At 42.7% G+C, this 15,754-nt stretch overlaps 1 protein-coding gene across 2 annotated transcripts in view; it reads right to left on the bottom strand.

Moving 5' to 3' along the window:
* Window positions 1-15,549, bottom strand: part of CDH13 (cadherin 13) — a gene marked incomplete at its 3' end in the record, with an annotated part of 419,157 nt that extends 403,608 nt beyond the window's left edge. For both annotated transcript variants that reach the window (XM_079316432.1, XM_079316431.1), the window contains exon 1: window positions 15,382-15,549. In XM_079316432.1, the coding sequence (XP_079172558.1) occupies window positions 15,382-15,426 (45 nt within the window). In that variant the 5' untranslated portion in view covers window positions 15,427-15,549. The remainder of the gene's footprint in view (window positions 1-15,381) is intronic.
* Between the last annotated feature and the right edge of the window lie 205 nt (window positions 15,550-15,754).

Below are 15,754 nucleotides of genomic sequence, written 5' to 3' on the forward strand. Positions count from 1 at the left end.
GCCAACATATCAAAATCTCTGCCTGGTCTCCAGCAGTCCATAAAAATCTTACAGTAAATTCCACAGCTGGAGATGTACTGCTGGTACCTTGCTGGGTGCAATAGACAGCAAAAAAGAAATAAATGGATATTGTAAGAAAGAGCATTAACTCAGTTCCACAGAGCACTTGGAGATTTTTATTTTTTTCTGTTTCCTCTTAGTTCATAAAACATTTGAAAACTTTGGAAGTTCTGTGAAAAGCAGGGTTATTTTTTCCCCACCAGAAAAACCAGTTCCAGGGCAAAGATATACCCAGAAACTCTACAAACCCTGGAGACCTGACTGCAGGACAATGTGCCAGGCAGCAACTAACCCCTTTAAAGAAAACTGAGTTAGTGCTTTATGTTATAATACTTTTTTTTTTTTTAATAGTACATCAGAGATTTTTCTCTGATATGTTTCCAAGTCCCTTCCAAAAGCAGTATCATTAGATCTTAGGAATCTCTGGACAGGAAAAGCTCAGACAAGACACAGTTCTGAGTTCTCAAACTGGTGCTGTAATTCTGAGTTCTTGACACAGGTTAATTCATAGATTAAAATTGTTCATTTCCAATATACTTTTCTATGTTACAAACATAATGCAGCATTGAACATGTCAGGGACTACTCTTGGTGGCAAGAAAAAAGTGAATGCTTTCCAAAGTGCAGTTACCCACAAGACCACTCTGACATTTCAGGAGTCAAGAGGAGCTATTATTAGCTGTGTCTAATAATATTGCAAGTTCCCACCCATGGAATCTGTGTGCAATCCTCCATTGAATTGGCAGCATCACTGCCACAAGATTCAAGCAAGCCTCAAAAAAAAAAAAAAAAAAAAATTGTCATAGCACTGTGTAGCCAGCTTGAAAATACCCTCACTTCTCTAGGGAGATGAGTGATCCCTTTGGAATTGGTTTTTGGAGCAGCAAACTAATGAATCACTAGCAGCTCTAAAGCAGACAGAATGTATTGCAACACAGCATGTAGTGCTGCAGAGCTGAAGGAAATCTGTTTACAGTGCTTCAGCAGACACTTGAAATCAAGATGCTCAACAAAGATGAGGCTGTTAAAAGAGATTTGATGCTCCAAGTGAAGTTATCCCCAGCAGGACCAGCAGCCATCCCCTGGTGCCAGGAGTGGGTTCTGACCCAAGAACAGCAAAGGCAAGGCACAGCTCCAGGGAGGGACATGGAAACAGAGCAAGGATGGAGGAATAACCCTGCTCTCCTGGGCCTGCTGGTGCTAACAGATCAGAAAGCACCCCTGTCACTCAGACACACTCAGTGCCAGCCTCCCCCCAGCCACAGCTGCCTGCAAACCTTGTCACAATTTGTGTGATATTTGCTAATGGCACAGGCTTGACACCAAACTTTGCACTCCAGCCAAAGGCCAGCCTGGTGCATATGGCTGGTGGGATGGGAAAGGCATCTGAAACATCTGCTTTGCAGGTCAGATTCTTAGTGAGGCAGCCTAGTGTGAAAAGAGAAGATAAAACACAGAGGTAATATCAAAGTTCACACAGAGTTTGATGGGCTAGGGGAAAAACCAAAGCTCAAAACCCATTTCAAACTAAGGACAGTCAAAGCCACAGCTTTGAGTAAACTCACTGCCCTGCTTTTTCCCAGCCAAAGCTGGCCTGTCTCACAAATATGATACTTGGCAAAAGGTCAGAAGTATAGTCCCAAAAATATACAGAAAGGAGCACAACTTTGATGGGAATAGCTGGTGCTTTATCTGGAAAAGACAAACCTTAATTTCAATTCACTAGTGCTGCTTATCCAGTGACCAGTAGCATATTTTACAGCAGAGAATTACTAAATAAGACAGAATACCAGTTTATCCCTTCCTTTTTTTACCCTCTTTTTTAAGTCCACAAATTCTACAACCCTCCCAGCCCAGCAGGCTTGTTTCAGCATGAAGCCTTGCCAGTAGCACTGAAAACAATCAGAGAGAACTTCCATTCCAGGTGCTAAGGAAGATGATCAGATAGTTTATACATTCATACAAAAATATGGAAAAGGGGCCAATTAAAAGGAAAATTATTTTTGATAAGCAGATTCCTCAAGATTTGCTGTTAGTGAAATTCTTGTAAACACAGCCACCAGAGGTGACTACACAACAAACCAAGGAATAAGAAAGTGGGATGAGGGAAAAATGTTTCTCTCTGCTGCACAAGACTTGACCAGCATATGACAGGCAGCAGGGTTGTACAAATAAATCCAAGATGGACTATCATTTATGCTAAGAAGCTTCAGACAAAAAAAAACCCATCCAAATTCCACTGCAGTTACTGGAAAGCAGTTTTAGAAATACCAAAAATAACTGTAGCAATGCCAGATCAGAGCCCTACCCAGCAGCTGCATAGTCTTCCCTCCCTTCCCCAAAGAGATTCAAGATGAGAGTTTAACCTGGTCACCTTATTTAAAATATCTACCCCAGCCCCAGAACCTGGCACACAGCTCTGCACACCCTGCACATCTCTGGCTTGTAAGCTGGGAGAGAGGGACTGCATGCACCTCCTCTGCTTGTAAAGCAAAGGAATGTGCTCACAAATCAACCACAGTTTTACGAGGAAAAGAAGGGAGGATCTCCAGTTCCCATCATATTTGGAGCATTATTCAGAGCTGCACATCCTGCCCAGTGGAGAGGTGATGTCCTGGGAGTGGCAGTGTCACAGGGCTGATGTGCCTCAGCCTCTCTGTTTCCACCCCTGCCCTCCCAGGGGGGCTCCAGTGGGACTGGGCAGAGTCCTGACCCTACAGAGTCACTGGAAAGCAGCTCCCAGCAGTGACATGAGGTGGCTGCATCCAAGCTGTGGCTGCAGCTGGCTGAGGATTTTGGCAGGAACTTCCCACAGGTGCCTGAGCCTCAGTTCTGTGTCAGTGCTACTGATTTAAAGTGACACTTCCAGGGAAACTCTACACTTGGAATAGACACCTGCCCACCAGGCAAGTCAGTCAAGACCAGAGTGCCAATTATGTAAGCACAGCATACCAAACAGTAAAGATTTTTTGGATGCAGCAGACATCAGGCTAATCCCTGACCTGAGGAAATCAAAGTTGACCTGTACCTCTACACCAGCAGCAGGGTAACACACACACAGTGGAGCAGGAGGAGCAGAGTGGAGCTCAAGCCTGGAGCCCTCTGTGCTGCTCAGGCTCCCAAGGTAGGAATCAGAATTCTGCTCTGCTTGCAGTCATTACACACGTACAAGAAAAAAAAAAACCTGCAAAGTAACTATTTTTCTATTTTTGTTTTCTATTCAATGTTTCGAAAGGTCAAATGTATTTGCACTCTGCTGTGTTGCCTTTATCAGTGCTTAAACTCAAGCACTGCCAGATGAATCACAAGCCCTACAAATGCCCCAGAAATACAATGTCAGAAGCAGATCCATTGTGCATGAATTGTGTGCTCAGTTGTCAGGGGAGGATTGTTTCTGTTTGAAGCATTGAAAGACCTGCAGAAAACTAACAACTAGTTTGCAAATGTGCCTGAAGCCAGGTTCTCTTCCTTTTAATCTCTTGCTCTTTAGCTGGCCAACAGGAGTTGTCAGAAAAATAAGAGAAATATAATTTCATTGATTTATCCTTTATTAGCAGAAGTGGTAGGAGAGGGGAAGTCTCATAATATCTGACAAAACTTTTGAGAATTTCTTTTTCCTGACAGTTGCCCCTTTTCAGCAAGGCATCATCCAGCTGTTCCTGGTAGCTGCCTTGTTTCATATTTATTACTAGAAAACCATAACAGAGTTGTACTTCCCCTCTGAGGTTCCCTGACCCTTTCCTACCTTTCCATTTCCTTTGGGACATACACATGCCCATCAGCACACAGCTGAAGTCCTGCTGGTGTCACACAGGGGACATGTGGCAGGTCACCTTCCTGACACATATAAAACAGCTTCAGACAGTTAAAGAACTGACATGCAAACAGCTCCAAAAGAAATTGCAAAGTGCTGCCCTGCAGTGAAGGCTGCTTCGGCCTCACAATTTATGCCCAGTTATCTTCTGTTCTCTCCACTCCCATTCCTTCCCTATCCAATTAGTCAGTTAGAGGAAGGGATGTCCTACATTTATTTCATCTGTGTGATAACAAGCTTCCCAAAGAATCAGTAGAATGGATTTAATGAACACAACATTGAAGCAGTTGTCCATCAAGACATAGAACAAATTATAATAAAGCCCTAATAAAATATAAAATGTAAAAGAGAGGAGAGTTCTGTGGCAGCTAATGAATGCTGGAAATGGATAAAGAGTTTTACAAAGGATTGAATTTCCTGCCTCTCTTAAACCAGCATGCTGATATACACAAATGTGCATAAAACACATCACCATTTCCTGATGGCAGCAACTTCAGATCCAGATATGAGCAAGAGCTCTGGGTATGGGTGTCAGCCTAAGCTCCGAGGCAAGATTGTGCAAATGAAGATGTGGAAATCAGGCAAAATCAGACTGTGCTCCATTCCTGTATGCATCTGTTGACTATATCACAAATACAAAAGGCTGCTTTCCAAATCCCAACAGCTGCAGAAAGTGACAGAACATTGAACACCATTTCATTTTTCTTTTTCCCTTGGTTTTGCTTTCCCTTCCATTTTTATACTTTAAGGTTTGCTCTTCTTTCTTGTACTCCTCAGTCAACCAGTGAAAAGAAGACAAAATTCAGCATCTATGTCAGCATGTTTATTAACAAATCACTACTCCAGCACTTCTGACTCCAGCCTAACACCATTATTGGGGACAATAAATGAAATTCTCTTTTTCACATTGCGGAAACAACTAAGCTTCTCTGAGGGACTGAGGGAGAAAGGGATAGGGTGATATGAAAAACACAAGGTTTGGGCCAGATCCACAAATATTGACATTTACAGCTTTCCTACCACATTAGCCAAAGGTTAGAACTTAACACTGCACTAACTCTGGGGAATCTTCAGATTACCCAGTGAAAATATGACCCATGTGAAATGTTAAAGGAAAGAACTCCTTAAGTGTATCTGGTTCTCTTCATAGTTCAAGAAAACCTCCATCCTCTTCTCTTATCACTAGAAGTAAAAACCTCTATAAGCACCAAGAACAGGGATGGACTTTCCAGCAGAGCCTGTTGAACACCACCTAAGTTAAACCACAGTAGCAAAAATTATTCACAGTAGCAAAAATTATTCACCCTTCCCCCCAACACTAGAAATTCTGGAAGAAAGTTTGAATATAAAAACTAAAAGCACTCAGACTATCTGAATTATTTTAAGCAGATGGAGGAGAAAAGAGAAAAAAGTAATTTGAACAAGGAAATTACAGGAATGCTGATGCTTCCAGTCAGCCTGGAGGTAAGGCAGAGAGAACCACTCATGCTGTGCACGATGGCTTTTTATTCCTGCATATCCCAGCTAGACTCCACAAACACACAGCATGCAGAAATCAGAAGTCAAGAACGAGTTGGAGAAACAATTCTGTTCAGGTTCAACACGAGTTATTGCAGGCAAGCAAGTCAGTTTGTTTTAGGCAAACTCCTTCACCCACCCTGTAATCAATGTTTAGCTCCCATGCACAGCAAGAAACAGGTTTTGTGCTTGTGTGCCTTTGACTCCTGAAGGAGGAAAAAGCTTTGAAAATTCTATTATTGGAAAGCAAGTGCAAGACTGAATCCTCATTTCAAAGAGACAAACACACAAGAAGAAGCAGCTGTTCCATAAAAACAGACTTTGGTTTTCAACAGTCCCTACAAATCCACAGAACCCCATGTTTTGGGCATGTAACAAATAGTGCACCTTTGTGCCCTAGCCCTCCCAGGAATTCAAACATTTGGGTGCATCTCCCTAACAGTGACACTTTAGATTCACAACATTCCACTTCCAGAAGATAAACCTGGAGGGAAACAGCCATGACCAGCAGCTCAGCTCCTGCCAGAGCAGCCCAACATTTTGGCAGCTCTGCCTCCTCCAAGCAGAGGAAATGAAGGAACACAGGAACCTCTGTCAGTGAGCAGATGGTGGGAGAAATATTCTGCCACTGAGACTGTGTCTCCTGCTGCAATGGAAAGATGCAGAACCTCTGCCCTACTCAACAGGGTTGGTTGTTCATTATCTGACCCTGTTTTCTACCCCAAACTTCTGTGGTCTGAAGTGTCTTGAGTGTAAATAGAATTGTCAGCCTCATCTTCCTCCTCTCCACCTGATCATTGTGCCAGCAGCCATCACAAACACCAGCTATGAGCAAGCACTCCCCATTTCCTTATGCCCAAAGAACTCTGTGCAGCTATAATTAGATTTTATCTAACTAGTTTCCTCTCCATGCAAGTAACTACTGTATAGAGATAGGCAGTTCCTTGGCAAATCATAACTAATTGCTAATTAATCTTGAAAGTTGAGCTGCACTATTAAAAACTACTGAAAACACCACCTTCTGATTGGCCTGAAGACTGGATTTATTCTGGGCTCCCTCCAATCAGAATTAATCTTTCTGAAGCACAATGAAGTGTCACCACTGAATCAACACCAGCAGCCCAAGTGACAGCAGCTGACATCATTACTCACCTAAGATAACAGAACTCAAGTCATTGAAACAGGCAGATGTTGGAGGCTGTCTCCCATTTCAGAATAATGTTCCTGTCGTAACTGAGCAGTTATTTTAGGGAAGCAAGGATAAATTCATTCCCATTGGTAGGGTGCTCAGATATCACAGCAATAGAAGCTGTGTAAGCATCCCAGGACGTGCAGAGTAGGAATGCACATGGCACTGACACCAGCCATCCTTCACCCACACAGCAAAAGGAGGGGCAATGCAATCAATCCACATCCACTTGCTCCTCTGCTGGTGGGAGCAGCAGTGCCCTGCTATTGCAAACACACTAAACTGACGTTGAGAGATGTGCAAAAGCAGAAGGGACTTCCACAAGAGACAGAATTTCATTATTGATCCTCAATATCTTTATCTTACTCCTGGTAGCACATGGTATATGAACTTATCAGCTGCTCCTTTTCCAGATTACAATAATCAATACCCTCACCACACAAAGTATCACATTTCTGCATTGATAACTAAACTGCAGAGATTAACACTTAGGGAAAACTGTGGGTGACTTTTAACAGTAGAGACTGCATTCTTGTCTATTACTTTTAGAACATTAGAAGAAAACAATTATTTCAAAACCAGATGTCAGAGGCTAATCCATTCCCAAAAAACAGGGAATGTGGGTGCAAGCAGGTGTGCTTTCTATTACTCCAAACTTTCCTGATCATCCTTTCAGCTTTGTTCCGCCAAATAATGACTCTTGCAATGATATTGCCACATTCCACACAGAATCAGATCCAGGAGCCCAAGTGCAAGAGAGAGAATGGATTGAGAGTGTTCAAGGCCAGGCTGGACAGAGCTTGGAGTAACCAGGTCTAGTGGAAAATGTCCCTGCTCATGGCAGAGGGGTTGGAGTGGGATAATCTTCCAACTCATACCATTTCATGATCCATTATTAAGGAAAGATGATCAAATATGCACCAGACTAGTTTAGTGTTCAGGTCAGAACTGTGTATCAGTAAATTGACAGAAATATCAATATCCATAAATCAAGATTTATAGAGTTCAGAGTCCAGTTAGTTTAATCTGATCATGAATTATGGAAACAGACATTTTAGAAAACAATACATACACTTTGCCTGGCACCAAATACAATCTTCAGGTAGCAAGCTATCAAATACACCCAGAAATCAAAACAGATTTTTATGTATTGTTCTATTTCAATATCATTCTCATTTATCTTTACTCACAGGTATTTCATTTTACATTTCACCTGGATAATACCCTGGACTTCCTGGCACTTGCAAGACCAGTTATCTTGGCAGAAGGTCAAACTGAACACCTTTTAATTTGGCTGGTTATTTAACTGTACAGATCAACTCAAACCCACAGCTGAGATATCCATTCTTGCTGCAGAGCAGAGCTGGAGCTGCTCAGCTTCCTCTCACAGAGCTCTGAAACAATGGCTTTGATGGGGAAGGAAATGCCCATCCAATTCTAATGTGTAATTCCATCTCCTTTCACTCAGGGAGCAAAGTACCAGATGCTCTGGATTTCCTGCTTTGTCAACTCCAGAGCAGTGCTATGCTCAGTTCTCACATTTTGTCAGAGCTGTTTGTTGTCTGATAAAAAGCAGTTCCTCAGGGACAACACAGGGCTGCCTCAAGAGAAGTGTATAAATACACCTCATTTGGCAGCACAGGAACTCAAAGCAAGAAAGTTTGTCTATGAGAAAATGTAAGATCCTGGGGACACCATTTCTGGGGTTATGTCTGCTCCCAGGTCTTACCAGCTGCTGAAAAATGTAATTAGACACAAGAACACTCTAACAGGCTAAGGAAGGGGAAACTTTACATGATACTCCCTTGCCTCTATCCTTATATGCTGTCTCTACAAGCTCCTATTTCAGGCAGCTTTACAAAGTGACCCCATGGACAGCTGCCACCTTTTGGTTTACACCTATGGGTTCAAAATCCCCTATTTGACTCCAGGACTGTCTATTGCCAGGACTCTAACTTGCACAGAAGCCTAGTTCCAAGTTGTGCCAAGAAGATGAAAAGAAAGAGATTGAGTGTCTATAAAGTAGATGAGCCAATTATCAGCATGATAAGTGCTTTGTTACATGTTTGGGGTTTTTCACTCCACAGCAGTTTGAGCAAAACTCAACGTGTCAACGCTTTTATGGATTGATCTGAAGCAATCTAAGCAGTTCTCCATGCCCTAAGTGTCCCACAGCTGTGTTCCTGCCTGTGTGCCACTGGGATCAGGACTGCCTGCTGTGTGTCCAGCTAAGTTTGTCAAGCTTGGGAGAGGAAAGGAGCTCTCACAGCCAGCCCAGGGAAGGGAGAGGGCAGCAAACAGCAGCCTGCAGCACACAAAGCTGAGGTAACCTGAGTTTACAGGTACAGATATCTGCAAGTGAGCATCTCCTGTCCTAAATTCCATCTTCATGCCCTAGAACCTGAGGTCTGCAGCATCTCGAGTCCTTGCTACACACAAGTTCCATCTGCCATGATTACTCAAAACCCTAAAATATCTGCAAACCTCTAGAAACCCACTTGCTGTCTGTACTGTTAGCACAGCCTTCATACACACAAGAATTATTTGTTCTTCATTACATACCAGGCTGCAAGGTCCTTGGGAATTAAATATTAACTTTTAGAAATATATACATTGCCATTACTAATAAGGAATTAAGCTCTAGTTGTTCACAGCAAGAGAATGAATTAATTTAGACTGAAATAGATAGCTATTATTAATAGTTTGCTAGGTGTTCCATCAAATGGAGTCTAAGGAATCCTGGGTAATAAAATCTTATTCATTTCAGGGAGCTGTGTACAGGTGCCCAACTTTGAGACATTTCAAAAGCTTGAAGTATGTTCAGTTTCCTAAGAACAAGACCCATAAAGATACCAAATTAGACAGTCATACATGGACATTCATAGATATCAGAAGTTATTTAAACACCTTAATCAGCTTTTCCAACTGGTTAGAGATACTGAAAACTGCTGTGTGCTGAAAAGATTCACCCCACTCTTAATATGTCATATTTATTTTAGTCTGTTCATAGAACTGTTTTAACCAGCTCCATCGAACCAAATCTTAAAATCCTCCTTTTTTTCCTCTAGCCAAGAAAATTAATGGTGCAAAACAGTAGAATATTGGATAAGATAGGAGCAGAATGAGTTCCTTTCATATGAAACAGTAAGGCTTTCAAAGAATTGGATTCTTCCATTTGACAGAGAATACAGTCCACATCACACACAAAAAAAAAAATAAAAATTAAAAGCAGTAGTGGGCAAATTTCCAAGACCTCTGAATAATGAAACACTGGCTAATAAAACAAGTCTTATTTTTCTCTCCTCTCTGGCATTTAATATCCTCCTGATTTGTGTACACTAACATTGTGTTAGCTGCAGGACACAAGAAGTGACAGAAAAACACAGCCTCCCATCTGGGCTGGTCCCATCCATCTGGAGATTAGGGCAGGGCACAGTGCAGCCATATGGCCATGATCAAGAACCCACTAATACCATCCAGAGTTAGCTGGGAAATGCAATAGCCCACTTAGACTCCTAAGGATGATAAATGCCTCTCATTGTGTTTCTCCTCCCCTGTGGACATTGCAGATTTGTCTTTTTGCCTGCACAGATGAACCTCTAGTTAGAAGCACAGAATATGTGGAATTGGAAGGGACTCACAAGGATCACTGAGCCCAGCTCCTGGCCCTGCTAGGACATTCTCCAGAGTCACCCCATGTCCCTGAGAGCATTGTCCAAACTCTTCCTGAGCCCCCTCAGGCTCAGTGGTGCAACCACTCCCCTGGGGAACCTATTTTACTCTCTGGGTAAAAAACTTTTTCCCCTAAACTTCCCACGACACAGCTTCAGGTTGTTCACTGGTCTCACAGAGCAGAGAACAATGCCTGCTCCTCTCTTCTCCTCAGGAGGAAATTGTGACAGCACTGAGTTCTCCCCTCAGCCTCACACCACTTCCCCTCAAGGCCCTTCACCATCTTCATTGCCCTGCTTTGGACACTCTCTAATAGTTTAATATCTTATGTTGTGGTGACCAAAAACACCCTCAGCACTCAAGGTGAGGCTGTCCCAGCAGAGAGCAGAGCAATCCCCTCCCTTTCCCAGCTGGCAAAGCAGAGCCTGATGCCCCCAGGACACATTTGTCCCTACTGGCTGGAACACCAAAATATCAAAACAGTGAATTTTGGCCCATAACTGCCCATGAAACCATAAAAAACCTGCCAACCTGACCTTGGTACTCAAAGTCCTACATGAAGCCCCCATCCCCCAGAAAGGTTTGTGCTGTCATAGGAACTCTGAAACCTGAGGAAAAATCCTGACATGCAGCACCCTGGTGCAACCCAGCAGTGATGCAGGGAGGGTGGAACACTGAGAGCTCTGTCATCTGGCTTGCTTTTACATATTAATAGAATGGGAAGAGCTGCTTATCTTGCAGCAAACAGGAAGGAAAGGAAAGCAGAAACTTCACAACTCCTTGAAGGGGCACCATTGTTGCCACCTACCTGGTTCTAATAGTCCCTGTTGCACTGGTCTGTTGAGACAGCTTTTAGGAATAATTATTTCCTAGCTGCCAAGAAGTCACTAAAAGCCAAGTCAATAACTCCCACTGGATCACAGCACAAATATTACATGTGCTAAGAAAACCTTTTTGAAGTTTTGATCCTCAGAAACAGAAAGCAGGTCCCAACATATCAGCTAAGCTATGTCTTAGATTGAAGGGTGGAGTCTCAGGGGGTACAAAAAGTGGGGTCTAATTGCCATAACTGCAGAAGCATTTTCATGTTTTCATGTGTCTATTCTAACAAAACCTCTTTGCTTAGCAGTAAGGACTGTGGTCAAGTCCTGTGTAAGGATATTTTTAGAGGCTGGAGCTGTAGCCAAAATCCATCCTAATTCACTAGTGTCAACCTTCCCCCCAAGGAAATTTTTGAGAAATAGGACAGCACAACTGCTGGAATGGCTCTGTGTTTTGGGAGAAACCATCTTGTGAATGAGATATACAACTGGAAGATGTTTTTTGACTGCATAGCCAAAAATGATGGCCTGAAACTGTGGGGAGCAAGTGTCAGCCTGCTCACAAAGTGCTCACCAGTAGAAATAATTACACAGAATAATTGACAGTCGAGTTTCTCTAACATTTTTAAAGCATTTTTACAATTCTGATGTAGCACAAGAAGCTTAAGATTTCACCTCTAGAACTCTCAAATAATAAGACCTACAGCAACATGATAGAACTGGGAGATTCTTGATCAGAATTTGAGCATAATCTGCAATGTTATATCAACACACTTGTCTGAGCAAGACTTTTTTCCTGAAGCTGTTAAATTTCTTTTGCTTTCAATACCTGAGTGCTGCCTTTCAAGCTGTGCATGGAGCCCTCTTCTGGAGAAATTTGAACAAATAAAACCTCAATGATGCAGCAGTGTGGGCTCTGCATTAGGAGAAAGAGTTTGAGGACTAATTTTCTCTATTCACTCTAATGATAAGCTTGTAAAATCTACACATTTTTCCCATTTACTTAGTTATAACCCAGTGAAACGTGAGAGTTATTGTTAAAATTATCAAAAGATATAGGGGATATTCCTCACCTAAGTAAGCCTTACTTACAAATTTTGAGTCATCTCTCTGCATAAAATGCATAACAGGGAAAAGGAAGCCTGTGAACAATTTTGTCTTGAAACAAATATTTTGTATATAGGTTTTAGAAAATACCTTTTGGGAAAAATGTAAAACATGCAGATTTTTAAATCTATCAGATCAGAGTATTCATTTACTGCTTACTGTACCCTGTATAGTAAACTGCATAAGCTACCAGAGTACATTTAGTTTTTATTGTCAGCTTCAGATCAATAAAGCTGTATATTATAGTTATGCTTTGGAGTTCTAAATGTGAGTCTGAATTAAAAGATTACTTGAAACATCTTTCTCAGTTATTCCAGCTAATGCTCAGTTTTCCTCTTGGTGAAGACAGAACAGTTGGTAGTAGTGTAGATTAAATCTTTGCAAATGGAAAAATTAATTTATTGCCCACCTGTTTACCACAGTATTTGCATACATACTTAATGGGCTGCTTTGATATGAAAAAGTAATTCTCCATCTCCATCCTTTTAATGCCTCAAAAGGCAAAGTTTTTGTACTTTAAAATTGCAGTTGAATTAGAAGCAGACCAAGAAAACACAAAACAAGTTACTAATTTTAGAAATGGTCTTTTCATTAAAAACAAACCTTTTACAATTCACGTTCCTATTGACATAAAAGAATTTCCTCAAACTTTTTCCTCTACCCTGTAAACTTTGCTATCATTACTTTGAAACTAAGTTATCATTATCTTCTGCTTCCACAGAAAGATGACTGAATTGCTCCTTCATAGAAAGAATTCTATCAAAGTTGGTCCTTCCTGGTTCAACTAGCACTGCATTACGAGACATTCTTGCTACTCCTAAGGGAGAAAAAAGAAAACTTGCAGAAAGAGATCCCCAAATGTGTTACAACCACTACACAAGCAGATGGCTGCATTTGTTTAATATGTTGTTTCTCACATTCTTCTGTTTACTTTTCCTGTCACATGAAAGCTGTGCTTGTGGGGTGTCAAAGGCAAAAGCCAAACAGCATTTCAGTAAATCCCATTTCTTTCCCCAGCATGGCACCCACTCCACTCCATACTTTAACCTGCCAATTCTCAACAACCTAGACTTGAAGACAGAATTACATACACTTCCACATTACAGTCTGATTCATCCTTCAATTCATTAACTCTTACACATAATCTAGAAAGTAAATTTGGAGATGCACTCACTCACATGGTGGAGGGAGACACGGCCAGATAGAGCTGTACATGCTGATAAAGAAGGTGGAGTGAAATTTGAGCACTTAAGCTGGAAACAAGGCTAAAGCACCACATGCACAGCCCTGCAGTATAGCAGAACTCAGCCCAGCCTGGGAGAAACTCTGAAGGATCACTGAAGTTAGCAAAGGGCACAGCTGTTTTCAGAACCAGGTGTCTGCACCTTGTCAGATTTTTGGTATCATTAATGTTAAAAAGTTGCAGCAGTGTTTAATAGGCCCTAGAAGTTCATCCTCTTGTATCACACACATAGTGCTTTCCTACCAACCACTAAAGAAAATCCTAACTCAGTGTTCAGCAGTGTGTTAGAGAAGCTGTACCCAAAAAAAATAATAAATAAATAAATAAAATAAAAACAGGACTGAAAACAGAGAGAAAGCCAAGCAAAGCAGATGGGAGGTCTGCAAGCCAAGATGAGAGAGCAGCAGTCCAGCACATCCACAGGTTACCTTCCCACTGCCTGTGCCCTGTCCCCCAGCCCCTCTGCTGCCTGAGCACTGTCACTGCCAGCCCAGGCTGGATCTCTGCCCACTGGTGACAACTTCTGGTCCCCAGGATCCCTCCATGTGGCACCAGCACACGCTGCTGGGCACCAAACCCACGGCCCAAGGCAGCTGCTCTCATTTGTTCCACTGCCCGAGCAGGATTGTAATCCCGAACCCACCCGAATGCCTTTGTGCTTGCTCACTCCCTGTGCCCAGCACGGAGCATCCTGCTGTCCCAAAGCTCCAGCCAGCCTGTCCCTGCACCTGGGCAGGTGGGACAGGACCTGAAGGGGTTAACCTTGACCCACAGACACCCTGTCCCTGCACCTGAGCAGGTGGGACAGGACCTGAAGGGGTTAACCTTGACCCACAGCATGTGTGCATTCAGCTCACCCTGCTGCCTGCTCCTCACTCGCTGTGCAGCTGCTCTCAGCATTAGTAAAGCTCTCCCAGTGTGAACCCTCGGGTTTTCTCCTTAGTGCCCTGTTTGGGATCAGCAGACCAAAATCCTGCTGTAGACTGCGCTTACCCAAACACGGGGGCTCGAGCTCAGCGTCCCGAGCACTTTGAACCCCACCAACCCTCCAAGGGTTAACAAAACCACTCGCTGGCAAGTCAGAAAGGAATTAACTTTCATCCCTGCTCAGCGCAGAGGATCTCAGCCCACTGCCGCTAAACACAAGTTTACAGAGCTCCCGAGACAAAAGGAGGGAGAAACACTCAAGCTGGACAACAACAAAGGATTTCCAAACGTGCTCTGGGCTGCCCAAAGCTGAGCCCTGTGCCAGCAGCCAGAGGAAAAGAGTGACCAGGAGCTGCTGAGAAGTGAAAACCCAGCGAGTCCCTGCGCTTTGACAGGCAGCAGCAGCGGGGTTCAGCACTCCGTGTTTTTTAAGGCTGGCTGTTTTTTCCTCTGCTCTCTGGCAGAGGGGGATCTATTACATTTAATAAGAGAAAGGCTACATAGCAAGTCACTAACGGAGTATTACACATCTATCAGGAGAGTGCGGGGAAGCGAGCCTTCTGCAAGGTCTGGTTTTATTTTTCCTCCATATTCCCCCCTACGATCCCTTTATTTTAAGAAAAAAGCAATAAATAACGTGAGCTGCCTGTAGCAGCCTATAAACCTGCTACCCAGCACAAGCCACAGAGGGAAGAGGCAAATCAAAGTTGCAGCATTTGATATGACAGAAAATATTGCCGCTGCAGCTGCAACCGAGACACTTGAAAGATTCCCCCCACCACCCTTCCTGAAGGGAAACAAAAAAATGCTATATATCACACAGCAAATTGGTTGTAATTGTAAATCAGGGAACTATGAGATCCTACATTCCTAGCAACTGGCTCAGAGCATAGATCCTGCATCTTTAAACAGTAATTCAGGCAATGTATAATTACTCAGAAATCAGAGCTGAATTACAAATACTTTCAAATCCAAACGCACAAAAGCAGAAAGATGAAAGAAAGCAAGGAAAAAACCCACGCATTTCTTACCTGGGACAGCAGAAAAGACAGAGTGAGTTGAGTTTTGTGCTGCATTTTGCCAGACTAGAAGGTACCAGAGGCTTTTTCATTCATGCACTCGGCTGCACTGAGCATATTTTCACTGTGAAACAGCCTTTGAGAAGAGACTCTGCCTTGAGAGCCAGCCAACTTCCCAAATAGATCAGCAGCATCATCACTAAAGCATTGGATAGAGTCTGATGACCAGAACCAATGGCTTTACAAGGATGATTTCTTCACAAAGCATCCCCATTTTGCATCACACATTTTGGGCAAGCACCTCTACAAACACAGCACCTTTAGAAAGGATTTTGCTTAGGTGTATTTCTGTGTTTAGTTTCAGTCTAACATCATGCTTTACAGA

The sequence above is a fragment of the Erithacus rubecula genome (genome assembly GCF_903797595.1).
Source record: "Erithacus rubecula genome assembly, chromosome: 12".
Lineage (NCBI taxonomy): Eukaryota > Metazoa > Chordata > Aves > Passeriformes > Muscicapidae > Erithacus > Erithacus rubecula.